This window comes from Phyllostomus hastatus, unplaced genomic scaffold, assembly GCF_019186645.2.
Source record: "Phyllostomus hastatus isolate PE091 unplaced genomic scaffold, TTU_PhHast_1.1 phas_scaffold_501, whole genome shotgun sequence".
NCBI classification, from domain to species: domain Eukaryota; kingdom Metazoa; phylum Chordata; class Mammalia; order Chiroptera; family Phyllostomidae; genus Phyllostomus; species Phyllostomus hastatus.
The window spans coordinates 53591439-53619156 of record NW_025334033.1 but is presented as its reverse complement, the minus strand read 5'-3'; the positions used below and the strand labels follow the sequence as shown (position 1 = coordinate 53619156).

General features: G+C 46.4%; 1 protein-coding gene across 20 annotated transcripts in view; it reads right to left on the bottom strand.

The window, feature by feature from the left end:
- NRXN3 (neurexin 3) overlaps window positions 1-27718 on the bottom strand; it is a 1483875-nt gene that overhangs the window by 1398106 nt on the left and 58051 nt on the right. For all 20 annotated transcript variants that reach the window (XR_006783762.1, XR_006783763.1, XM_045822497.1 and 17 more), the window contains exon 2: window positions 20795-22214. Coding sequence is in view for 18 of the 20 variants with exons in the window: in XM_045822497.1 (XP_045678453.1) it covers window positions 20795-21503 (709 nt within the window). In the remaining 2 variants the exon portion in view is untranslated. The remainder of the gene's footprint in view (window positions 1-20794; window positions 22215-27718) is intronic.

The window sequence follows — 27718 nt, the reverse complement described above, 5'->3', positions numbered from 1 at the left end:
AACTCCACATATTATGTAGTGAAAACATGCCTTTTAAGTTATAAATATTATTAATTACCATTTTTATGTTGTAACTTCTGTGGTACTATAGTTAAAAAACAGTACAAACATAAAAATGGGAGGTTTTATCTGATTGTTTCAAGGAGAACAGAGTAGAGGACAGGCAGGGAATTTTAGAAGTTCAGTTGTCAGAGGTCAAGCAGACTCATCCCTTTCGTTACATACCCCACTGACACATATTTGTTACACAGATCCATGCCATGGGACTGTGCTAGGTGCAGGGGCGATGACAGATGAACAAGACAGACATGAGTCCTGCACTCCTGGAGCTTCAAGCCTAGCTGGGCAGATGAGCCACAAATAACTAGACAATTGTTTATTTAATTATAACTGTGGTCAATGCCATAAAGTCATGCAGGATCCATTGAGGTTCAGATGAGAGAAACAGACCCAAGACAGGGGAATTGACATGTCTACCCAGCTGGACAGTGTTCAAGCTGAAACCAGAACTCCAGTCACCTAGGTGTCAGTTCACAACTATCCCTGCTGGGCCACAGTTGGGGCACCAGTGCCTTGACGTGAGTCTGGGAGAGGTAACCAGCATGAAGACTACAGTGGTGGCCCCTTCTCTGCAGCTTCCATAGAGGAACAAGAACGTGAACTTAAAGACTTCACCGTCTTCCTGGACACTCGCTCATGCATTATAGTGGTGAAAAATCGTTTCAGCCACCTTACGGTGGGGGCCTAAACATTACAGCCTTCAACAATCAGGAAAACAAGGAAGAAGGAGGGGAACCTCCCCCAGCACCACTTAGAAAGGACAGGGAATGGATGGTGTAGACCCACCACATAGGCTGAGCTCTAATCCATCTGCTGTACTTTGCTTGAGAATTAATCACACAAATCCCTGGATAAATCTGAAGCTGTTATTAGACAACACTAATATCCCCCTTAGAGTAATCCAGACAAATGCACTGGGATGGGGGGATCCCAAGTCACTGGGACACAGACCGATTTCACATTCACATGCGACCACACTTGAACATGTATGTGGGTACTGCCTGCCCTCAATCCCAACCCCAAATGCCTGCTCCCAGGAACACCCTTGGCCTCTCCCTTGGTTGCTTCCAGCAAGGAGGGTAAACTGAAGGGTGGGCAAACAAGGCCTGATTCCCTCTCCTCCCCAACTCTGCCAGTGACCTAATTCTTCACAAGAGAGGATTTTTTCCCTTGCTGGTCCGGCTTGTTTGTAAATCAAGACCAGCACACACACAGCCTAAGGCGGGCTCAGCCAGGGAGCAAGGAGGTGCCAAGAGGCTTCGAACCTAGGCCCCAGCTGCTGTTTCTTAGGGAGGCGGGTCAATGGGAATTCTGTCAGGCTCTAAAGAGGAGTTGAGGGGTGGAGGGTAGGAGGAGGCAGGCACACCATCAAGATCATCCCAATTTCACATTATTGTTCTGCCCTTCTCTGAACTAGAGGAGCTGTGTAGTCTAAAATGACCCAACAGAACTCTGCTGCTAACTTTATCTATGGCCTTGGGCCGGTTTCTTAATCCCGGACCACTGGTCTCTGTTAATGACACAAGATATTTTGACCCTAATGCTGTGACCCCTCATGTATGTTTAAAAAAAAAAAAAAGTCAGGGAAGAGACTGACTTTAGTTGTAGGAAGTGGGTCTCCAAACTGCAAAAACTGACCTGCACAAAAAAAATCAGACCTGTCAGGAAAAAAAATCAACAGAAAATGGAAGTGGCAGCAGCTAAAAATGCACATGGTGAAATTTGTTATTGACTGTAAAATTGAAGGAAGAATCAAACATTCATGACAAAATTTGGACCAGCAAATGTGATGTGAGAAAATTGAATGTGGTAGGAATAATGACCACAAAAGAACGTCCACAATGCTAGAAGCTACAAGGGCAAAATTTGATAGACACACAAAAAAAACAACTGATTGATGAATCAAATCTTCACTGGGGAAGATGCATGGAGCAGAATTGATCTTGTTAAAAAGAATTCTGTAAACTATAAATGAACTGGAAAAATAAGAAATGGTTTAACTATGCCGAGGAGAAAATGAGTTGAGGAATTATGAGCCTCACATTGTTGGCTTTTGAAAAATACTCCCTTGATAAAAAATGTTTCAGTGTTTGTATAATTCTGATTATGCCAACATAGAGTTAAAAGGTCTCAGGGTCAAAGTGTGCAATCAAAACATCTTGGTAAATGCTAAAGATAAATAAATCATATGATCTCAGAGGTCCTGTCCAGTGGCAATTTTTTCTGATAAAAGTTCAGAATAGAGAGTAAAATTATCCAAATACTCTACTTCCCAGTAAGAGGATAGCATAGAAACCAGCTATTGCCTTCAACAGTGGTTCTCAGACTAATATATTTTATTTACCTATTACATATTTAAAGCAATTTTGGAAACTAACATAGAATAAATATATTTTTATTTTGCCAAGAAAGAATAAAATCCCCCAGCTGACACTTTGTATTACCATATTTTCTTAAAAATAAAAGGTATATTAAGAATCCCCAAATGAAAGGGTATAATCTCAGAATTATTTTTTAAATGTGGCTTTACAATAAATTTCCTGCACTATGGTTATTTTCTTGTCTTCCTAAGGAATAGTAAAACTATATTCTAGCCCCTTTGTGTGTCTGTCCCACCAGACTGAGGGTAGACTGGGGAGTGTCTCTGTTTTTCAGTCTCTTCATCTAAAATGGAGATACAAGGTAAATCTACTCACCAAGGGCCTGAGACACAAAAGTGTTCAAAAAGTGTTAGGCCATTTCAAGTCAAGTTGACACCGAGCCTCAGATTGTACCCCTACTGCTCCAAGCTGAGAATCTTTTAGACATCCTGGGATAGAAATGTCCCTGGCAATAAGAGCTAAAGAGCATGGGTTGGTCAAGACAACCCCTATTCCACCTCACGTAGCAAGGAAACACCCTGTGGCAGCCAGGAGGACCTGGGGGGACAGGTCCTAGCAAGATGGTCAGTGCTAGGAAGAAATAGTAGCTCTTTGGAAACGCTCGAGCTGATTTCTCGGCTATGCAGCTACATGAGGAGCAAGCCTTTTTCGACTGGCATCAAAGGACAGTCGCTGTAGTTTTCTTGTTTCAGCAACTTTTCATCTTCACCTGCTCCACAGACAACTTCCTCTAGAGAGAAATTTCATCCCCAAGTCTCCAGGTCTCGGGGGCTGAACTCCAGATGAAGGGGCTCACATACAAGACAAGACCAGCTGTCAACCCATCACACTGACAGCCTCTCTCTTTCCCCATCCCCAGTCCCTTATCCATCCCTCTCTCCATCCACCCGCACTGCCCAGTAACCATATCCCAAACAAATATATAAAAGTAAGAGACACATTTCCTGTCATGGATACTAGTCAGAGGAGTCAACCTTGCCCTTAGGCCAAGCAAGTGACAAAGAACACATACAGCCCCTCCACATCACTTTCCCCCTGTTCCTTCTCCTCTTCATGTGTCACTCCTCAGAGTGCCCTTCCTAGCCAGCCTTTTGTTGCAGTAGGTCATCCTTCACCCTATTCTTTCTGCCTATAGTGCACTCATCACAATTGTAAATACACATTCATTGGTTTTCCTTAGCTATATTTTCTTCTAATTTTTCAGAGCCATGAAGACAGGCACCATAACTGTTTTGATCACCACAAATTATGCTTGGCAATCAATGTTCTTTTTTAAAATTTATTATTGTTTTTTTTAATCCTCCCCTGAGGAAATTTCTTTATTGCTTTTTTTTTTAAGAGAGAGAGAGAAACATCGATGTGAGAGAGAAACATTGATTGGTTGTCTGCCTTAGGTGCCTGGACCAGAGATGGTACCCACCCCAATGGGGGATCAAATCTGCAGACTAGGCATGTGTCCTGACCAGGAATCAAACCCTGAGCCTTTCAGTTATAGGATGACACTCCAACCAACTGAACCACACTGTCCAGGGCTCAATGTTCTTTTGAATCAATCAACTCTCTTGAGCCACATATTTTTTCTTGATGTGATATAGGGAACAGGTGCTGGACTGAGAATTAGAATACCTGGTTCTCTAGTCCCAGTCTCCTGGCGAACTTCTAGCTGAGTGGCCAACTGTAAGTTACATTGCCTCTCCAGGTCATAGTTTCATAAAAGGAGGTGAGCAGGCTGAGCTCAAGAGAAGGGAAGGGTAATAAAATGTATGTGTTGGGAGCAGATATGTAAATCAAAACAATATTAATTTTATAATTTAATACAAGCAAGAGATTTACATCAAAGCTTAAAAAAGGTCTTTCAGTTAGTGGTATTAAGCTGACAACAGACAACAACCACAAAATTGGGAAAATATGAGAGCCTAGCTCAAGTAGTCTATGGCTCAATAGAATAATAGCCCATGGGATCGAATAAGACACCGAGGATGAAAAGTAGGGTGTCCAGGACAGCTTGTGTATTTCTCTTGGCAACATGTGTCTGAATCAGGATCAAAATCAGTCATGTGCAGAGACAGAAAAGTCAGAAAACAGGCCAGTGAAGAGAAGAAAGGTGGTATCCTGCATGCTATAGGCACCCCTACTGGGACAGCAGAGAACAGGGTTGGGGCATCAACAGCCTCAGGAACCACTGTTTAAAGCCAGATTGAAGGCAGAGCAGAGTGAGTGAGAGCCCAGTCTCCAGATCAATGTCCCGGACCTGTTTCTTAGGCAGATAGATTGCTTTCTCCCTTCAACTTCAGTTTCCTCCTCTATAAAATCAGGAAAACAATGGTAGAACCTCCTGGTAGCAGTGGTTGGGAGAATTAAAGTAAGTCATATTTGAAAGCACTTACCCCAGTGCCTGGCATGTAGGAATCACTTTATGAGAATTAGTTCATCATCATCATGATTGTTAAATGTAGTCGATCAAAATAAGCAGGTGATAAATCTTAAGATCTCCATGAAATTAAGATGGCATCTTTGAGGCTATACTCAATAACATGACTAGAGGTGGGCACTAAGTTACTACTCAGCCCTAAGTTCACCGGCTCCAACAGAGACCCTCGACCAGGAAACTTGGGCTGGGAGAGCTGCCTGAAAACTAGACCCCAGAACAGCCCTGGAACCCTGTGACTCCTCAGAACCCTGTGACTCCTTGGGGTGTCTCAATCACATCCCTGAACTTCATAGAGTCTTTACCCTGCTAGGTATGAAGAGGCCACTGTTAGGCCATGCCTCTCCTTTCAAAGCATCCATCACTTAGTAATTGTGTGGTTAATTAAGCATGAAGTCCTACCTGTCTTGTTCATTACTCCACGCCCAGCACTTGTGCCACACAGTGGGCCCTCAGTAAGTGTTTGCTGTTGTTGTAGAAGGTGGAACAAGGTACTTTTTGGAAAACACGAGTAAGAGATTTCATATAAGCATGCATGCTCACGTAGGCTCCATTTCTTGGTTGCCATCACACACCAGCTGGGCCCCTAACACCTCAATTTCTTCTGCTTAGAAAACGTTTGAAGGCGTTCCCCTTCCTCCCTAGGCTCCCCATTCTGACTTGCGCTGGATAAGCAACTTCAGATTGCTGAACAGCAATACACAACACAGCTGGGTAAAAATTCCTGTGTCCTGAAATTCCTGGAAAACTGTAATGCACAGCAAGCATTTGAAACACACCCCCGCCCCCATCTCCAGCCCCGGGAGAGTCAAAAACAGGAGGAAAGCAGCAAGCAGGCAAGCAGAGCCGAAACTTGATTTCCTTAAGAAAGTGTTTTGCTTCCTTTCCAAGCACCTCAGCCCTGGGAAGGGATAGAGAAACCACAAGTGAATTAATTATTAGCACTGATATCACGGGCTGCTGAGCCAGGGGCTTCTGTTCCTCTACTCTGGGGCATCTGGTTCTTTGAGCTCACAAGGACCAGAGTCAGAGGACTCCCTCCTGCAACACCAGGAGAAGGTGTGGCCCTGAGCTGAGCATCAGTGCTGGTACCCAACTCCAAGAAAAATGTAGCCAAGGCATTTCATGTTTAGCATACGCCGTCTCAAAGAAAAGCAAAGTGCAGATCAGAATGCCAACTTGCTGATCTTGGGCAAGTCACCTCATTTCTCTGGGTTAGTTTCTTTCAGATCGTTGAGTCCTCGGTTCCTGTTGGAGTGTGATACTCTAGGAGCTAGAAACCCTATCATATGGAGAACATCTAAAATCCTCAGGTTCATCGTTGATACATGAGACTTAAGTTACTATTTGCAGAAGTTTTCTCAAATTTCTATTTGTAGACATTTTCTCAATTACCTCACTAAATTGAAGGTAGAAGAAAGGCCAATGTGAATAATCTTTGAAACTAAAATATGTAATTTTTTGATGCCATTTTATTGCATTCAAATGCAAGCCCCAACTTCAACCAGGTTAAGAAGGTGTACTCTGTCATTGACCAGTGGAGATTTTTAAGGAACTTTGTTTGGTTCCTAATTCCCTTCTATATCTCTGGTCATCTACTTTAATCTATTTCATGGATTCCTTTTCCTCCACTATACTAAATATTAAGGTTCCCAAAAGTTTCAAAGTTAGCCTTCTTCACCTTTAAATTATACTCCTTGCCTGGACAACCTCATCTGTGTACAAACCTTCCCTCACCCCCTAAAACATCCATTGCTCTTACCTGCCTCTGCCCATCTCTCTGCAGGTGTCCCACAGGTTCTGAAGAGAAGTTGGGATGTAGTCAAACCAAAATGTATTATTACCTTTCTTCCACCTTCACCCCAAATATGCTCCTCCCGCTGACCTTCCTATCCTAGTTTTATCTACAACCAGAAGAACATGTTATCAAAGCTCCTCCTCCCCCTTTTCCATAATAATTGGTAATCTGTAACAATTTTTAATAATGGCTAATATCCACCAAGTGCTTACTATATGCCAAATGTTGTTCTAACCATTCTATGTGCACTAGTTCATGTAAACCTCATAGCAACCCTAAATGGTGGGCACTATTATCCCCATTTCACAGATGGTGCTATTGAAACACAGAGAAGTTAAGTTCTTTGCCCAAGCTTGCACAGCTTGTGTGTGTCAGAGCCAGGCAGCCTGAGCCCCAAAACACTCAAAGTCACTGCCTTTCCAATTATTAAGTTTCTCTCCCTTACATCTCTATAGTTGGCCACTTCTTCCAGCACTACCCCCCTCACCCAGTATAGGCTCTCCTCTCTCACCCGAACCACACCACAGCCCCTTCCCGCCTCCCTAGTCGCCAGCCAATCCACTGTGCAAAGTGCCTCTAGACTCCTCTTTCTAAAATTCCAATCTGACTGCCGCTACCCAACTGAAAAACTTCTGACCGCTCTCAACTGTAGAAAGAAATAATGTCTAAAATCCTTACGTAGTGTCTAAGACCCACCTGCCTAATTTCTTCTTTTATTATGCTCCATGGGCCTCAGTCCTTCAAACAGGCCACATTAACCGCTGCGAACAATGGGGAACAGCATCCTGCTGGTTCATAGGGCTGCCCCGAATGCCCCTTCCTCCTGGGCTATTAAATGCAGCTTCCCAGTCCCACCCAAGAGTTCCCACTGTGAGATTTCCTCCAACCCGGCCCCCACCCCAAAACAGCAGGGTAGAACACTCCCTTTTGAGCTACTCTACAAACATTCTCCCTAGTATATGAGCAGCTCCAATGTGTTTCACACCTGTTTGCCCAACAGGCTTCTCTACAAGACCATAAGCTCCTCAAGGTCAAGGACCATACTGGCACATAAGAGGCACTCACTCCATGAATATTAGAAGAGTGAACTTATTCCAGTAAACAGATGGCCTGTTCCCACAAATAGATGATTATACATCACTGAATGCTTTGCCAATGCTTCCAGATACTTCCAAGACTTGGGTCCCTTACACATTCCAAAGTTGCCTTAGTAAATACCATGACTTTTATGCTGAAAGCAGCTCTGACACAGTAGTCCCAATAAATCGATTCTAAGTTGAAAATATAAAAAGTTGAAAATGCATTTAATGCAGACAGCCTACCAAATATCATAGCTTAGCCCAGGCTACCTTGCATGTGCTGAGCCTGGACTTGGGCAAAATCATCCAACACAATGAACACTCTGGCGAGGGTGTCCAACCCTCGGGCCTCACGAGGCCCAGGATGGCTATGAATGCAGCCCGACACAAAATCATAAATTTACTTAAACCCCTTTTTGTGCCCATCAGTTTTCATGTTTTTGTGTATTTAATGTATGGCCCACGACAGCTCTTCTTTTTCCAGTGTGGCCCAGAGAGGTCAAAAGTTTGGACACCCCTGAGAGTATCAGTAGTTTACAGTCGCAATTGCGGGGCTGACTGGGTCCGCAGCTCACTGCCAATGCCCAGCAGTACAAGAGAGAGAATCGTGCCTCATACTGCTAGCCCAGGAAAAGACAAAGACTCCAGATTCGAGAATGGCTTTTGCTGAATGCTATCACTTTTGCACCATTGTAAAGGCCAAAAACTCATAACAGGAACCAATGTAAGTCAGGGCCATCTGAATAAATAATTCCAAACACCGAGGTTTTGGAAGGAGGGAGGTGTGACTGCAGCATCTTCACATGGGGCCCTCTAAAATCACCTGGCCCAGTCAATCACCACACCACGCACCGGGCTGAAGATAGAGTAGAAGAGCCAACACACACTATGGGCATCAGGAGCACTCTTAGCAGCAGCCTCCACATGAAAGCTGCAAGCCCCAGGGGTGAGGGACCTCAAAAGGAAGTCAAGAGTAACTGTAACTGATTAAAGAGAGAGAAATGTCCACTAAAGTGGCCTCCAAACCTTTCTGACCAAACTCCCCATTAGAAAAAAGTAATTTTACTATGTTCTTCTAATAGATGAATATTTATTTATAAATGATTTGCATATGTTAACCATACATTTTGTTGTTTCCTTACCAAATTCCCTTAAAATGGTCTCACATGTGCCCCCCTTTCAAGGCCACTAATCTAGAGAGTAATCTTCCCATGCTCTGAAAGGCTGGGGATGTATATGATCAAACATAGGGTGGATCTGGCTGCTGAGAACTCCAGATCCGTGGAGTCCTAGATTTGGAGGCACATACATACAAGCACACACTCCTGACAGGCGTCACTTCAGCACCTGCTGTAGCCCTTCCTGTGACTGGGCTTGGTAAAGCTATGTATGTCATGGGGCAACAGTTCTGTGCATCAAAAGTCTTCCTCTGTAGCTCCGATCCCTTCAAGTCTCCTGCCCTGTATCCACTCCCTCTCCTACATGGCAGCTCTTCTGCTATCTGAGGACAATTATCCTGTCCCCAGGGAGCCTCGTCTTCTCCAGGGAATCCACAGGAGCTAATGTGGCCTCTCCATCTCCAGTGACAACAACGTGCCTGTCTCAAACAGCCATTCCACACGCATTTACATGGTCCCAGGCTGGCTGCTGCCTATGATTGTCACAGGAAACCATTGGTTTGTAAACAACAACAAAAACCGTCTCTCTGGTCTGTCTCAAGTAGATCAAACGAAGTGGACTGTGACTGTGCTTGACACAGATTCAACGAAAACTTTCCCCCAGTAAACACACCATGTTTCCCATTGAAAAAGAGAAAGCATCTCCAATGGTGGCCCATGCCACTCTGGTCCAAGTCATGTTTGACCTCACTGATTAAGTCATTCAGCAGCCATCGCTGAGCTCTCATTCCTGGGGCCCTGCATTCGTCCATCAGTTATTAGTGAGCACATACACACATACATGAACACAGACAGATGTGTGTGCATGCAAAATATGAATGCACACTCACACGTGCACACACACACAATGTACTTTAGTAAGAAAACAAACATTTTTTGAACATTTGCGTTTTGTCATATACCAGAAACATGGCATTCACCACCCAAGCATGTATGTCCAGTAATTAACGAAGGGCAATAGAGTCCCACCTTGATTTCCCATCATATAGTTCTCAAAGAGAGTACCTCTTCGAGTACGTTTCTACCACAGGAATTAGGAAACCCAGCTGAGCTACTGCAACTTGTATTAAGGATGTGAAAGCCAAAGGGAGCCAAGAGACACATTAAAATGTAGCCACTGGTTATATATTCTACTAGGGGAAAAAATAGCCACGCTCTGCATTAACACAAGGCTGAAAACTCAACATCAGGAAAAGCAAACAGCGAAGTTTCTACAGCAACTAAAACTCAACCATCTTCTTCGCACATGGCCATTACCACTTGACTGTGAGATAGTCAGGCCCAAGTCCCAGCACACGCTTGGAGTCCATGGAGCCTGGGTGGACGATGGGACCTCAGAGTCGAAGCCAGTCACTCTGGGTACATTTTAATGCTTGGACTCAAAATGATGTCTGCAGGCTTTGCTCTTAAAAGGAAACTGTTTTAAACCACAACATTGTAAGACGGGTTTCCTCTCCTAGCTGCAGTATCAGCAAGGTGACTGTGAATGGGGAAATGGCTGAGAGCCAAGACTAGCCTCATCCCCTTTGGGGCACAGGAGGGAATTCCAGTCTATGCCAATGTGGGAATGACATCTTCTAATCTCACCTAAACCCTCTCCCCAGGAGACTTCTGCCCAGCAGTGCCAACAACATGGGACACCAGAGCAACCTGGCAGCGGAGGAAGCATTCTCAGACAGAGCACATGCTTCCAAGGCCAGTCTCTAGGAGCAGCTACTCAATACTGCTCCATCTCAGGCCCCTACCTTTTATTTCAAGCATCCTGTTAGACTTTTTAGCAAAACCTTAATACCTTTTGGGGTGTCTGACTCTGGCTGACAGGATGGACTTGCCCAGCAAGTCCAATCCAATTCCATTTTCCTCTGTTCCATGGCATTTTAGAACTTCTCATCTTATTGCTGAGCCATTAGAGATTTCCAGGGGGCTCCTTGGAAATTCAGATGCTGAAAGCTAGCTGTGTATGGAAGATGATGGGGTATCTTAGGGGATGAAATGAGGCACAGATAATAAAGCCAGAGATGGGCTGACATGAATCTTTCAGAGTGCAAGCTCCCCAGGAACAGAATGACTAGAGCATGAATCACCTGCTTACATCAGACTCTCTTCCCACACCAATGCCTCCCCCATTGTTTAAGATTAATCATGAGCAGTTAATTCTAAATAACTCAGTGGTGTGTGCACCACTAGTGCCATATTAGAGAATCCCTTATGAATTTTACCTTGACACGGGGTTATTTCCTGCAAAGCATCATCCAGAAATGTTATGGCCCACCCCTCACCCACAAGGCCCATTGCAAAGGTCAGCTTGCTTTTATTAGAATGAGGACCAGTGCAGAAGTGGCTGGGAAGCTGAGTTTGGCCCAATGTAGGAAGAGCTGGCTCCCTGACAGCAGTGATCAGAGATGCATTAGGCTGCCTTGAAAAGCACTGAGCCCCCATCACTGCAGTTGACTGGAGGTGGCAGGGGGTAAGTGGAACAAGTGTACAGTGGAAAAGAGGATGGGAAATGAGTAGTTCATCCCCATGACCTTCAAAATCCCCTCCAAACTTATCTCATGATTCTCCACCATGTGCTCTGGTTTCCAATGCACTACACAGGGCAAAGCCATGACCAGGAGGCCATACAAATGCCACACCATCTTCTACACAGGTCATGGGACCCCTGTGCGCTTCATCCATACACCGGAAGAAGCCTCAGAGCGACTCACAGAACATCGCCTCAGCCTGAACTCCAGCCCCGTCTTTCCTGACCCAGATCAAGCAAATACACCACAGAGTGACTCATCTTTTAAGAATTCCATGGGTAAGAGGCTTAACACCCTTGGAGCTCACTCTTCCCCATTCTGGAGGCCATGCCAGAGACAGGACCCCTCCTGGAAGGGAAAGAAGCCTGAGAGAACGAGGAGGGAGAATGGGACCATGAGTGTCTGATGACTTCCCAGCTTTGCCAGTCCCCTTCCATGGTTTGGATCACAGATAAGGGGTTTCAGCCATCCCTCTTTTTGTATAGTTTTTTTTTTTAATTCTCACTGGAGGGTATGTTTGTTGATTTCAGAGAGAGAGGAAGAGAGACAGGAACATTGATTGGTTGCCTCCTGTATGTGCCACATGAGGGGATGGAACCCACGACCTAGGTATATGTCGTGACAGGGAGTCAAATCTGCAAACTTTTGGTGCACAGAATAACATTCCAACCAAATGACCCACCTGGCCAGGGCACTTGTTTTTATCTGAAAGCAACTTATTAAGCAAGTAAGCTGTTTTCTCACGCTACAATGTCTCTGTTCTGCGGGGGCTATAGGTAGCACACTGCGACCACCCCTGGAGGAGAGGTTATGGAGCTGCCGGGAAAGCACTGCCTGCCACAGCAGAGGCACCAGCCCTAGGACGCCAACAACCACTGGGCTGCCGGGCTCTGTCCTCTGAGGACTTCACGCAGGCAAGCGGACTGCTGCAGGACAGCCACATCAGCAGGTGAGAGGATGGGATGCATAGTTTCGTGGAGAAACTTGAAGGCAAACCTCCCCAGAGTCATTTTCTCAGCTATAAAGAAAGCGTACTTAAATAAAAGCCTCAGTGAAACCAAAAGGATCCTAAATGCATTTCACAGCTTAAGCCAGGAGCTTCAAGTTGCCTATAGCTCACACGACTGCCTTTCTTTCATCTCCACATCTTCAGGCCCTTGCATACCCTTCCAGAATACAGCGCCCGTCCCCCGCCCCACCCAGAATCAGCTGCAAGCATTCACAGTCTCGAGGACCACATGCAAAGTCAGTTTTATCAGAGTGGCGCTGGGTGGTTTGGCTGAATGACTATGAGATCAATTTGTTTCTAAAAGCTGCTGGTACTGGTTCTTGGCTTAAAAAAAATTTTTTTAACTTTGGAAAATACATTATTTAGAAACATTGTGGACATCGTCGGAGGTCTGAGAGCAGATATAGAGAATGATACATTTAAAGGAGCCCTGTATTGCTTTTATATAGGTCATCCAAAGACATCAATTTCTGGAGAACAACAGCCGTAATGACAACCCACTGGCACTGTCAGTTCCCAAATAGATCACGGAGACAGGCCTGCAGAGCACGCTGCCTGACTCTCCTCCGTCAGCCACAGCCTGTCACCTGTAACACAGCCCCCCACCGAGCCGCGGCAAACCAAACATCCCAGCTTCGCCTGGGGAAATCTCAGGAGGGTGACTGGGGAGTTCCCTCTGTTTAAACACCAGCTCCTTCCTCCAGATCTATGGCAAACAACTCCAAACACTTCCTCTCTTTACCAACGGATCTCCTAGATGTCTCCTCCTCCCCCCACGCCTCCCCAAACCATATTCCTATGTGTCCTCATCCCCTCCCCGTGGCTGTTCCTGCCCCGTTGGTTATGAAGTGAAGGTAAAGACGTCTGTGATGAAGGGTCGTAGGTCATCAGGGAATCACACACACACCCAGAGCCACATTGCTGTCATCAGACAGCAACACATCTTCTTGACAGAGGCGGATGCACAGAGCTGGGGCTGGGAACCTGTGATACTGAGGACTCCTACAGAAAAGAGTTACAAATGCAAAATGAGGTGTGGGGCCTTGGAAAGGGCCCATGCGAGTGAGGATATGTAACAGCTTTAGTTGCATGGTGAATCCGCCTCTGTAATAATGCCCCCTCCCACACACACAATGGAAAAGAGAAGAACAGACAGAGAAAGGGAGTTTGGTTTTGTTATCTGTGGAGAGAGTCAGAAGGCAGCAGGAGAGCCAGAAGGAGTCTGGCCAAGTCATCCAGGAGCTCCGTCTTTTCCCGCCAACCCTGCGTGGGGTGCTGTGTGCTGCCAGGCACCTGGGAAACCAGAGGTAAGTCCGCAGAGGTCACGCTGTCCAGTGCTGCTCCAGCATCGTGTTGTTTGCTCCAACTGCCGCAGGACCCATGGGTCCAATCCCAGTCACTTGATTTCAAACCAGGGTCTCGAGGGTGAGAATGGAATGCTGCAAAGCATTAATTTCATTCTCTCTCCTGCTCTCATAGTCTCTCTTTCTCCTCTGACTAGGACGAGCAAGTCCCCAGGGACTGGTCTAGCTGATAACCTCCTACACCAGGAGTTTGACATTTTGCTTATCGTCAGCATCCAGAAAGGCAATGCTCCATTTCACCATGGAGACACAGGCCATTTGTGTTAATTGAGGAGGGAGCCGAGGAGCAAAACAAAAACGCCACGGTGGGCATCTGGGCTCTCAGGTCCCAGAGACACCCGCCCTCACACTCACAACAGGCTCAAAGGCACTCAGGTGTGGTCTGCTCACCTTTTCAGTGGGATGGTGAGGCCTGCCTACCTGCCCCACCTGCCCCATCGGATTGCTGTGGGGGCCAGAACACCACGTCTGCAGACAAAGAGCTGGGCACACAGTCCAACAGGCACAACCGATGCTCAGTGACCCCATACTCTTGAGCAGGGGCAAATGGCCATGAAATTGGATTCTATACCCTTTGGAACCCCCCCTCCTTTTATCTCTGCCACCTCTCAACCTGGGGTGAAGGAAAATGGCAGAGGTGAGGGGAACTCAAAGAAAAGCTTCAAACCTGCGAAACCAACTTGATACACAGTTTCTTCTTATCTGCATCAGGAGACCAACAGCCCAGAGTCAGAACTTGTTCCCCGAGTCTATGCTCATACCTTTATAGGTCTTGTCTCATTTCATGCTCCCAACAATTCCATATAGTGTGATTTCTTATTATCCCTGCTTTGCTGCGGGGCAGGATAGCACAGTAGTTAAGTGTGGGCTCTGAAGCCACACTGCCTAGGTACAAACCCCAGCCTTGCCTCGTATTAGCTGTGCAATCTTGAGTAAGTCACTTGACCTCTTGATCCTCAGCTTCCTGACCTTCAAAGTATGAATAACAATAAAGTGTGTCAAGAGTGGTTGTGAGGGTTAAAGAGCTAATGTAAGCAAAGCAGTTAAGACAGTACAGGCATGGAGTGGGTGCTCTATGATTATTAGCTGCCATTATTATTATTATTATTGATGATGATGATGAGGATACTGAAGCTTCCAAAACCTTCTCCAAAGACATATGACTTGTAAGTGGACAAGCCCAGATTTAAATTCAAATATTTTTCACTCCAGAAGCCATGCTCTTAACCACTACACTAAACTTTGTTTAAGTCCCACATTTCTCTGCTTCTCAGTTTCCTCACCTATAAAATGGGGCTAGTTAATGATATAAACAACATAGGAGTGTTGTGAGGGTTTGATGAGATGACTCATATAAAGCACCCAGGATGTCAGGCATATGATGGTATTTAATAATAGTAGTAGTAGTAATAATATCGCTACTATTTTTGTCCAGGGAAGGTACCTGACCTTCAGGTCCCTGTCCAGAGCCTCTCTCACTCTAGATCCATGTCTGGGACTTCACTGCTCTGGACGCGTGCTGCAGGGCCAGTGGCTGCAGGGCAATAGGAGTCGTAAGGGTTGGGTATGTTAGTCCCATCCCCCAAGCACATCCCACCCCCAACCTCTTCTGTCCTGTGAAGGGGAGAGGAGACCCAGCTGATGGGCAGCTGCCCCAGGAACTGGAAGCCATCTTTCCAGGGCAGCCTGCAAAGCGAGATAGGGGACTTGAAGATAATTAGCCCCCAGCACTGGGCCTGTGGTGTGTCATTACCAAATGCAAATGCAAGTTCACATGCCACTCAGGGCCCCTGGCAAAATGCATGCCGACCCTCAACCGTGCTGAATCTGGGCTGAAGCATCACCCCAGGCCCACCCCTCTGCAGCCTGCAGCTGGTGTGCAGGCTCTGCAAAGGAAGACGGCTGCTCTCACCCCACTGAAGGGAACAAGGAAGAAGGGTCTTATTTCTCTGAAGGAGGCAGAGATGCTATTTGGGGTGGGGGGATGGTTAAAAAAAAAAACGCTCTTCCCCCAACAGTTAAAAGAGGGATTATTGGAGCGAGTGGCAGGCGGCTGCTCTGCCATTTAGCATACAGCACACCCAGGCAATTTCATTCGGTAATCAGGAGGAGAGGAGGGAAAAAGAGCAATCAGACCCCTATTCAGGCTCCGTTTAGCGACAGCCCCTGCTGGCTGGGCTGGTCCCACCTAGCCTGAATGCGGGTGGGGCACTGTGTCTCAGAAGCAGCAGTCCTCCTTTGTGTGTGTTTCACGGCTTTGCTTCTGTGCTAGGGGCTCCATCCTGGGGAGAAGGATGCTGAAAGGAGTTAGCCTCTACCCTCTGACTACTCACAACTCCCTCCAGCCCCCACCCCCCAGACCTTTTAGGGCTGACACAGATTAGGAACAAAGCTCATTACAATTCTGGCAGGTTGTACACTTGGAAGGGGGAGGGAAAATGATTGTGTTTCTACACAAGTGCCCAGAACAGGAGGATCCAGCTGTGGCAATCACTGGTGCCCAACTCCAGCATCTGATGTCTTTTGCCCTTGGTAAATGCTCAGGTAAGCACCTCCTCTTGGAAAACCATTCCATCTTCGTTCTGGCTTTGAGAAATGGGAGAAGAATCACAAAATTCTCAATAAAAAGAAAAGTGATTAAAATTAACTTTCAGGAAGGTATACCAAGGCTACACAGTGGTGCTGAGTATCAATCAAGCGGAGTATCATGCCAGCTTCAGACACTAGGAGAGATGGGGGGTGGGAGACTGGCAGACACCACACAACAGTGTGTTTGTATTGTAATAAGGGCCTGGCCCTTGTCACCAATGCCTACCACTATACTCCACTGCAGGATCTCAACACCTGACAACTCTACAGTCGAGACTCAAGACAAGCAGCCTGTGGTTTGTGCACCTGCCCACTTCAGCAGGAATAGATGGCTGGCCCATATAATGGGATTTGGAACTAGAGATCAGGCAGCGAGGTCTTCTCCATCTTTCCCTGGCCCCACCCTACCTGCAACAGGCTGACACCATGCTAAATGACTCTTCAGGGAGACTAGCACTGCAATGTATACACCTTGGATACGAATCAATTCTTCATGACCATAAGATTGTTGAGAAATTCAATGCATGCACATTTATAACTAGGAATGGATTAAAAATAAGCAATCCGGTTTAAACTCATTTCAAGGCAATGACAAACTCTCAATGATGCATGAGGGACCTGCTCTGTGAAGGGAGCTCAGGATACCTCCTTGTTGCCCAGTGAGCTTCAAGGCTGCCCGTAACAAGAATGTGCTGAGCAAACACCAGGTGAATTTGCTGTGCCATAGCTGAATGAAATTCCAAAGCAGATATGTATAGATAGATATAGATGATAGATGTAGATATAGAGATAGATGGTATAGATATAGATAGATGTAGATATAATTTCAGAATCATTTTGAATCGCCTGGACTTCTGTCCTCCAAAAACATGACTGAAAAGGCAAGACTACATGGCAACATGAACAAATCTGAAGTTAAGCACCAAAACATTTTATTCATAAACATAACACCTAGAAGTAAAAACATGGGCGGCTTCTCCCTCCATGCTGCCAAAATGTTCAATGTGACCATTAATTGCACTAGCAGTCTTGAAATGAAGAATGAAGTCTTCCCGTGCAAGCTGTGTGGAGCTGAGTCTGCAGTCAGAGCTAAGAGCCTTCACCACACAAAAGAGAAGACATTGTGTCCAGGACCTCTTACCTCTAGGCCCAGCTCTCCCACAGCAACTACCTCTGGTGTCCTCTGGGTCTTACCCAGAGAAGACACCCAACAGGGGATGAAAATAGCCCAAAGCCCATTGGAGAGATGGGCCCCTTTGTGCATTCTTCCTGAGGTGCAGTATGGAGACATTTGGGAGCCATCGAGGCGTAGAAAGCCAGGCAGTCCAAGCAAACATCAACACTGCCAGCATGCTAGCAACTAATGGACCACAGAGAGCACCTCCAACAGGCCCTGGCCACATCCATCTGAAGCTGCAGGAGCCCACTCAGCTCTTGCTGCTCTTGAACTGCTGAAGCGTGAAGTACAAAACGAATCTTCCACACCAAATGCCAGCCCTCGTGCAATCAAATGGTAGGGCCCATCCTGCAAATTGGGACAATCAGATGTCTGGTACATGGGACCGACTGCTGGGAATAAGTCCCCTGGTTTCAGTTTGTGACCTGTGCAGTTTAAAGGAGGATAGGGGTAGGGGAGGGAATGGATGTCTCCTCACTACCTGCTATCTTCAGGAAAATGGACAGGCATTTGTTTGTCTATTATCTTGTTTTGTGCAGATCTACTTGACACTTAGCAGCTGCTGTGATTTTCCCCTCCTTAATATGTTACAGGTGAGTTTTTCCTGTTTACTCTTAAAATTAACATGTGTGGGGAGAACAGGTATTCTCTAAAAGCCTGTGATGCATTTTTGTGATTGATTAGACATGATGACAATTACCAGGATCAATAGGCTCCAAGTTATCAACAGTAAATTCTGGTATTTCCCCAATAGCTGCCCTCGCCTCAGCCTTTGTACTGCTCTGTTCCAAGCCAAATGGTGTTCCTCTTACTACACCATTTATTTTTTTCTATTTACATAGAGGAGAATCAATGAGCTAAGCTGTGTGTTTGCCTTCTACAGATAGAAGTATCAATCGATAGCCACGAGAAGATCTGAACCCTGTAAAAAGAAGTATTATTAAAACACACACATTGCATTTAGCTATTAAAAATGTATCTTAAATCTGCTTCAGAGAAATTCTGCTGCAGACCACACACATACAAAAAGAGAGAGAGGGAGGGAGAGAAAGAGAAGACAAATTGTGTACACATACAGTATAGAGAGTCTTCCTGCAGAAAAGTGCTGATCTAGACCTGCCCAGAGGAAATGAGTTCTTTTTAAACACAAAAAATGCAATCAGAGATAATCAGCAAGTTAACAACACACTTGCAGACACCCTGGTCCCTAGAAAGGAAGAATGCCAGCTTTCCATACACGTTCTGAGAACTGAACAGATCCTTTGGGCGAATGAAAAACAAGTGATCGTGTCAGCGTCTTCAGGCAGAACTTTCTCCAAAGCCAAGAAGCTTTGGAACAGCAGTCAGCTCCAGAAGGCACCTGCTTGTGAGAAGCGCTTCGATAACAACTTTCCTGAAGTGGCTTTGTGGGTTGGGGTTGGTTTGGCCCCACCTCCGCATCCCTTTTTCCAATGGGTTCAAAGGCAGAAAAAAACAGAAGCCAAAAAAAGATGGCAGGCAGGTCTCATATCTGCCTGTCCTGTAGCCCATCCAAAGGAAGGAAGGTGCGACACCCAACCCAGTAGAGGAAAGAAGCAGCAGAGACCCAGGGACACTCCTGTGGTCACCCACACATGCCCTACACGAGGCCTCCAACAAGACCTGGAAGGTGTCCTTGTCTCCAGCACGTTTCACCTGTGAAATGAACTTATTTTTGATTAAAAAAAATTTTAAATGGCTACTAGTAACTAAGGTTCTTACCAACTACAACCAGCTTGAGGGGTTCAGCTGTCCTAGGAAAGTTTGAGGAACACCTGCAGACATTATTTCTCACTACAAATTTCCAGGCCGTGGGGCCTCACCTCAATGAGGAGATCCTGGGAGTAAGGGCTAAGACATTTACTTGGCCCTGCCTACGTGACCTCCTGTTGGCTCTCAATCTCGGTGCACAATAGGATCACCTGGGGAGCCTCAATCATACACAGAGGCTTGGATCCTGCCTCCCCCAGCTTCTGAATAAATTGGCCCGTGCTATGGCCTGAGAGTCTTTAAAGTCGTCCAGGTGATCCTAATGTGCAGCCAAGGCTGAGAATCACTTTTCTGCTCTATACCATCCCACCGTCACCATGAAAGCACCAGCATGAGATGGTAACACAGATGTGTCTAGAAGAATCCAGGGCTTCACTCAAAAAGGATAAGAGAAAATGTACCTTTTTTGCTTCTTCCTCATCCCACCTCCCCACACATACCCACGTGACCAGTTCTCACATACCTGGTCGCTTCAATGGTCTTTCCTACTGAAATCTAGGCATTGAGTGAGTCCAGCAGTCCAGGAATCTGGATTTTAGGTAAAGTCTGGGCCACTTCTCAGATCTAATCCCAAACAGTCAGAATTTGGTGAATAAGGTGAGGGCAGCCTATGCCCTTGGGCACAAACCCCTTCCTCCCTCTACCTGGGAAGTTGTTGTTGAACTTGGGACTTCCTCCAAAGCTATGCTGAGTATTGCTGGCTCCTTCAGTGGCTTGGCTGGACAAGGGTTCTGTCATCTTCTGCGCTTTCCTGTACCATTCTCATACATGGAGAGGAGAGGACATGAAAGAAGAACCCCATATGAAAAATCCTAGTGCCAGAATGAGGAAGACAGACGGTCCATCCCCAGATGCCTCCTCCACCCTCTATAGGCCTCCCAGCAGATGTGGGAACAACTGAAGGGCTGGGTTTACAGTGGGGTCAAGCATGGACCTGCACTCCATTCATCCTAGTTCTTTGCATAGGCATTCCTTCTGCTGGGGATTATAAGGAGGAAGTAACAGGGAGTTTCCCTTCCCTCCCCAAGGGTCCAATTCTCAAGGGGTCTGGAGGGACAGAAATAACCACTTTGCCCATTTCTATCTGGTTTCTTGCCCTGTGTTGATCCTGCTAAGCTGTGCTGTGATGGAGGGAGTAAGCTGGGCCAGGCACAAATACTGCAGTCATTCCACCCAGCCCTTTGAGTAAGAAGCCCATGATTGAGCAGCCAAGATTCTCTTTCTGCTGAGAGCTGATGGATTTTCCATTGAGAGCAAGCAAGGGATTTTTACTAGCTCCTTCAGAAAAGGACTCCATTATCTACCATGTAGCTAAAGGTGCACATTAAAGATACAGCTGATTTCTATCAGAGCTCTTGGTCTTCACCCAACCCCCTAGGTGGGTTCTAAGAACAGAGGAATAGGGAAGAGGGTCTTACCTTCTGAGCAGAGCTTGCCACCATAGCCGGTGGTAGAGCAGTCACAGGTGGGATGGCCATCCAGGAGAAAGCAGATCCCACCATTTTCACAGGGACGGTCACCGCAGGGTCCCTCAGCATCCAACTGGACACCCTGGCTCCCCAGAAGCCGAGGCTCTGAGTTGCCGTACTTGAGATCCAGGATGAATCCCTTGAATCCAGGCATGGCCTGTACTCCCTCTAGGGTCAGGGCAGAAGGTCGTATGTCTGCGGGGACTCCACCCAGGAACAAGTCACTGACCACATCCATGTAGGGCCGCTGGGGCTGTAGCTCCCCAGACTGGCCCTCACCATCCAGCACCAGCAGCGTACGCAGGTGGTCACGGCTCACCATGAGGAAGTGCCAGCTGCTGTCATTCACCTGTTTGTTGGACAGCACTGCAGTCTCAGCACAGTCCATGCTGAGGCGGAGCTGCACGCGGCCATCCACCAGGGAGAGGCAGAGGAAGTCGCAGACGCCACCATCGTCCAGGTAGAGGAGCAGCCCTGTGGAGACGTTGGTCTTGAACTGGAAGCTCAGGTCACTGCGCGTGCTGGCATCCCAGCGGAGGTAGCGGGCCCACTGGTTGGGGAGGCCCATGAATTCGAGACCCAGGCAGAGCCCCAGCAGGGACCCCAGCAGCACGCTAACCTTCAGGGTGAAGAACACTGAGTGCACGGTGAAACTCATCGTGGCTGCCAGGACCGAGCCCCAGGGATCAGACAGCTGGGGACAGCCCTCGGGGAATGACCCCTCTTTGCAGAGAAGGGAGAGGGGCAGAGGAGATGGGTGGGGGGACAGAGAGCACACAGAGGAAGAAGTTGCAAGCACAACTATCGAGAGGGTGAAGAAGGAGGAAAGTGAAGAGGACAGCCCCAAGTGGGCACTCAAGCAAAAAATTCACAAAAGAGGCAGAGGAAAAAGACAGGGCAGCAGAAGAGGAGGAAAATCAGGTGGGTCGGCGAGGGTCTGGCGTGAGGAGCCAAGCGACTTTCTCCAAGAAAAGATCTCAGCTATCCATGTGGATCCGGAGGCCTTGATTCAAGGAGGAGAAGGTGCCCGGTGGATGAAAGCCTTCAGCAATGCACTCCTCCCGTTGGCCCCCGAAACACCCCAGCCAGGGAGGCCAGGGACAGGGCTAGGGTCCAGGGTGCCGTGATGGAGGAGGAGCGAGCAGCGAGGTGAGCCAGGTGAAAGGTAGAAATGGGCCAAGGACCAGTCCTGAAGTTTTACCCCCTAGCAGCAGGGCGCTGCAGGGAGAAGGGCGGCTGGAAGCAGAGTGCTCACGCAGAGCAGGGCCCGGGGCAGAGCGGAAGCAGACTCAGGCTTCATGGTGTGGGCCAGAGGCAGTCCTGCCCATAACCTGCTTCCCAGGATTCCAGAAAAAGACCTGCGGGAGGACTGGGGATGGGGAGGAAGGAGAGAAGAGAAGAAGATTAAGGCATGTGTCAGAAAAACACTGCATCCTATTTCACAAATATTGATGGAGTGCGGACTGTGAGCCAGGCTATTCTAGTGATTCCTACAGCACTTGGTGCTTCCAACAGGATGGAGGCCCAGGGTTCTTCCAGAGCCACTGCAGGACCCAGAGCTCAGCTCCTGATAATGTACTCAGTCTTCACATATGCAAAAGTGGCAGAACCCACCCCCCACAAAGTCTTATCAGCATATTTTTACCATATTCATATCACAGGATCACATAGCCAAAGTTATTTTTAAGATAAGCGCTAACATTTTATACATTCAAATACACGTAATTTTAACTTATTTACCTATTAAGAAACATGAAAATGACTAAGATATTTTTAGATTTTTTAAACTTTGATTATGCTTGCATGTAGGTGGCCTAAGACAGATTCCCACCTTTAATTTTTGAAAGAAATATTTGTAAAAATCAGTGAAAATAAATTAGGAGGTGAATAATGAGCACAGAATCCTCATCTCTTACTAAATGTTAGGGGAAAGGTTGAAATATGTGCTTTAGGGCTGAGTTTGAATACTTGTTCTTGTACATGGAAATTTAAGCACATTTTAAAAAATTATTTAAGCTTCTATTTCCTCCTGCATAAAGTAGAGAAAATAATAGCCTCTTTCCAAGGAAGATCCTAGCATGAGCCTGTGTACATAGTAGGTGCCCAGTGAACCGTAGGTCTTCTGTTCACTGAAGTAGGAAGGGACCTTTCTTATTTCCAGAGAGGAAGGGATGAGAAGAACAGTTATTGATATATGATGTATGTGTGAGTGTGTGTATGTCTGTGGAGGGGGGGGACAGCACATTACAACACAAATACTTTTCAAAAATTCATGGAAACTGCAGAATGGACAACGAATGAATAGTTAAGGAATGGTACAGGTGCAGGGCATATTACATGCATTCTATACTGGATGGAAAGGCACCAGCATCCAGTCCATGTGTGATCGGTTCCTGAAGGCACACCCCAGCCCCCCTAGCTATGTGGAGACTCTTCTGTTCACATGAGAGCAATGAGTGTAATTGCCAAGAGCTGAGCAAGTTGCTGCTTGTTAATTGGCATATTTGATAATTCATCCTGGTCTCTGTCAGACCATTACTGTTCACTATTTTTATGATGACCACATTAGCAAAGCTAGTCATTACCTCTGCTTTGAAGAGGAAAATGCTGTTCCTTAAGAAGGAACAAACACCTATTTCCACTGAATTAAAAAAAAAAAAACAATCAACAACAGACTGATTGAACCCATCATAAGGAAATAGGTTCTGTAAAAGGTCTTGTCCACACATTGTGCCCCAAAATGTGGTGTGGGCACCACCAGTGGTGCAACAGATGCTTCACTGGAACATAGATGCAGTGATACGGAAGTGCCACTCATGTGGGCTGGTGAGAACCAACTGTTAAAATTTCAGAAATGTTTGAGCTGGTTGATGTCACTTTGGTAGCATGAAACTAACGACGCTAGGAGTATTCACACCATGGAAATAGGCAAACACCGTAAATCAGAGTCTTTGGGGAGACTTGATTTAAAGAAAGCCTTGAAAGAGGGTGAGGGAATTGGCCATGTAAATATCAGAGAAGAATGTTCCAGAAGTAATACTCCAGGCAAAGGTCTTAAGACCAGAGCGGGCTGGTACGTTGAAGACCGGTGCTGTTGGAATGGAGTGAGTGAAAGACCAGAGGTGAATGTCAGGAGGCCAGATGATGACACAGGACCCAGTCTCCAAGAATGTGCTCGTTGTGCAGTGGGAGGTATGCAACCAAGGCAAAAGGCAACATCCCGGGGGAGAGAAATCCTTGTCCTGAAAAGAGGGCTCCTTCTGGTCTCAATAACTGCTACATCTATGTATAAATAAAATTTTCCTTAAATAAATTATTGAAAAGGGTCCACTTTTGGAAAATGTGTTCAGAGGACAGCTCCTCCCCTTTCCCCTCTTCCAAGTCTTGCATTTGATTTAGACCAGGGGGAAGCAAGACAGGTGTGAGTAGAAAGAACATGCCTCTTGCAAGGAGTACCTGAGCCTGGAATTAGTGATAAGCCAGGAATGTAAAAATCATGTGGTATGTAATAGAGCCCAGGGTGCGTGAGAAAGAGTTTTCACTTTCTGGGAAAGGGTCTTCACAGTGACACTGTCCTGGCTGCTTCACTTCCCTCTCCACTCCCCATCCTGCCCATTTAGACCAGCGTCCCCTGGCTGACAGGCAAAGCCCAGGCTCAGATGGCTAAAGCCAGTGGAACCCTCACGGGGAAGCAAGGACATTCAGACAGAGAGCCCAGTATTATGGATGAGCAGGGACATGGGAGACACTCTAAATGAACAGCCCCAGAAACTTTCTGAGACTGCTGTATACTATCAGCTCATCTCTGGGCCTCTGAAAGTCATTTATTTATCTGCGTAAATTAAATGGCATGTTCAATTCGATCTATTGAGCTCTGATTCCTTGCAGCCACTGCTGTATCAAAGCAGAATAAGAAACCATTCTCACCCTTGAGGGCATCAAAAAGGAGTGGGGGCAAGTGTACTTTAGAGACACAAAGCACAGCAATGAAGAGCCCCAGCTTGGGAAGCTCGATGGGTAGATCCTGGGCAGGGTCTGCTTCACCATGGTGCTTGCCACAGGACCCTGGCAGGGAGTGGAAGCTCAGGAAACATGTGGACAAAGAGTGAAGTGTAAAAGCAGAAGCTGAAGTGCATCCCTGTGCATTATTTGAGTTCTGTTCCATGCAGTGGCCTCACCCTGCTTTACACAGTGGCAGCAATCCTGAGCCCCCAGGCTTCTCCAGATGCCAACCTTAGATGACCCCAAAGGGCAAAGTAGCACAAGCCTAGCAATCTGTTAAGAATTAAGCTGCCCAGGACCACTGCCCTGTGTGGAAAATCATGGGAATTTAACCAGCCTGCTCTGCGGCAACCACGCTATGCTGCCTGCTGAGGTTCTCTTTGTCAGATTCACAGCCCTTCCCTTTAGCCCAGCCCAGCATTGGAGGTACCAATGTTCCCCTGTCTGCATTGTGGGCCAGGTAGAATCTGATTTTAAAACTAGTGACATCAGAATTGAGTTTATCTGGACTTGATAGTCTAGGGTCTACCCACATTATCTCCTAAAGCCCTTCCATTTATTTCTTGGTTTTTGGACATTCCAGTGGCCTCTGGGAAATTGCCAAAGTGGCCAAAAGCTGAAGCTCACCTTACATTAAATATCACAGGCTCAAGCCAACAGCCCCAGGCATTTATCCTTTAGACTTCTTTGGTCCACTAACAGGCACACTAAGGCTCAAGACATGGAAAAATGGGAACCAGGGGACCTTCCCCACCCAGTCAGCCAACTGCCACCCTCTCTTGAGCCACAGAAGGGCCCAGGCAGCTGCGGGTATAGGTGTTTGCCCCAGAGCCTGCACAGAGTGTGCAAGCTGGGGCAGAAGCTCAAAAACAGTTATCTGTTGTGTGGAAATCTAGCAGGAGAGGAAAAGTGAGTGACATTATCTAATTGCCAGCTAATTTACATAATTATTGAACGGCATGCTTTTTATGTGGGGTTAACATCTTTGCAAATGTCTCACTATCCGGCTACTTAGGAGGTGGGGGCGGGGGGCAAACAGGACTCTGACACGTGGGCTATGTACCAAGGCATGGCCCCCTCACTCCAGTTCTTCTGCTCCCTTGAGACAGACCCCGGAGACAGTCAGGCCTGTGTCTAGAACCAGGGTAGGTGCTGAAGGCATGACGGCGACTCTCCTCATGCCTAGCCCTTGCTGGTCTGCTACCGTTCCCTGACTGCACTTGCCCGCTTTTCCTCTAGAGCTTTGCTGTAGCCCCCCCCTTCACCACACCCCTCACTCCACTTAGAAGGTAAAACGATTTTCACCAGAAACCACAGTTGAGGTCATTCAGGTGGGGTTCATACCAAACCCAGATTCTTTAGCCACTTCACACATTCCAATCTGCTGCCATCGTGATTAGTTCAGGAAGGGGCCTGTCACCCAAGCTGAGTCCCATTACAGTTAACTCTGGAACTTTTGCTGGAATTATTGGGAGAAGGGCCTCTCTACTTAGCCTGTTGTCAAACTATTATAATTCCAGAGTTCATGACCAGTACCATCATTATTATGCAGGATGATCCTGTCTAAGAATGAAGCCAAACAAGAAAACAAAGCCAAGAGGTAGAGAGATGTTTTAGCACCTAGATGTAGCCAGGCCTGAAGCCCAATGGATCCTGGGACTTCTATTACATGGACCTTTTTTTTTTTTGCTTACGCAAGTTTGAGTTGGGTTGTGACCAAGAGTCCTGACTGATACTAGATCTTCAAAAACATTGTCATTGACACATCAACAGAAGCTTTCCTCTTACGTAACCACCCATACCTACCAGAACTTCCTGGCACCTAAAACATGTGCCAGATGTCTCACCCACACCACAAATTCTCTATACCCCCAATGTTTATGCCCTAGGGCAAAGGATGTGGGCATGCTCTTTCTCTAGGTGCTTTGGAGAGAGATGAAGGTTTGCTCTTGCATAGCAGCCTCAAAGATGTATTCCATCAACTAAACTATAGTTCTTCTGATACTACTCAATAGCACAGCCTCACATATTCAGTCTTCTCTACCTTAACGCAATAGCAGAGGTTCTACTGCAGGTAATGAGGGAAGTGAAGGCATGAATTCTTTCCAAGGATGAAAGCAGCTTAGAGTAATGGTGAAGAGCATGGACTTTGACATCAGGTGGAGCTGGATTTAAATCCAGACTCTTTCCTACAGCAACAGCCTTGGGCAGCTCTCTGAGCCTTTGTTTATTTTCCAAAAACATGGGAATGATAATACTTACCTCATAGGGTAGCTTTTAGCTTTATTAAATTTTAAAATGTACAGAGGTACTACTTTTGGGGAAACACATGGCAGTAGCTACCAAAGTTGAATGCTACTAAAGACATGAGCTACCATGTCTTTACCCCTTAACTCCGCAATTGCCTTCCTAGGTGTATACCAATGGAAATACTTAACGTATGTCCAAATGAAGACATGCACAAGAATGTTTATAACAATGCTATTCACAATAGCCAAAGCCTAGAAAATAATCCAATATCCATCTGCACTGGAATGGATAAATTGTAATCTATTCATACAAAATGCTACATAGCACTGAGAATGATTGGTTTTTATGTCCCAACAACACCATAGATGAATCTTACATAAGAGTACCTACTGTGTATGTTCCATTTATATAAGGAACAGAAAGAGGCAAAATTGTTCTATGCTTTTAAATATCAGAATAGTGGCTGACTTTGGGGGAGTTAACAATGCAGGGGTGTCCAACCTTTTGGTATCTCTGCACCACAATGGAAGAAGAAGAGTTGTCTTGGGCCATAGATTAAATATACGACCACTAATGAAAACTAATGAGCAAAAAAAAAGGTTTTAAGTAAATTTATAATTT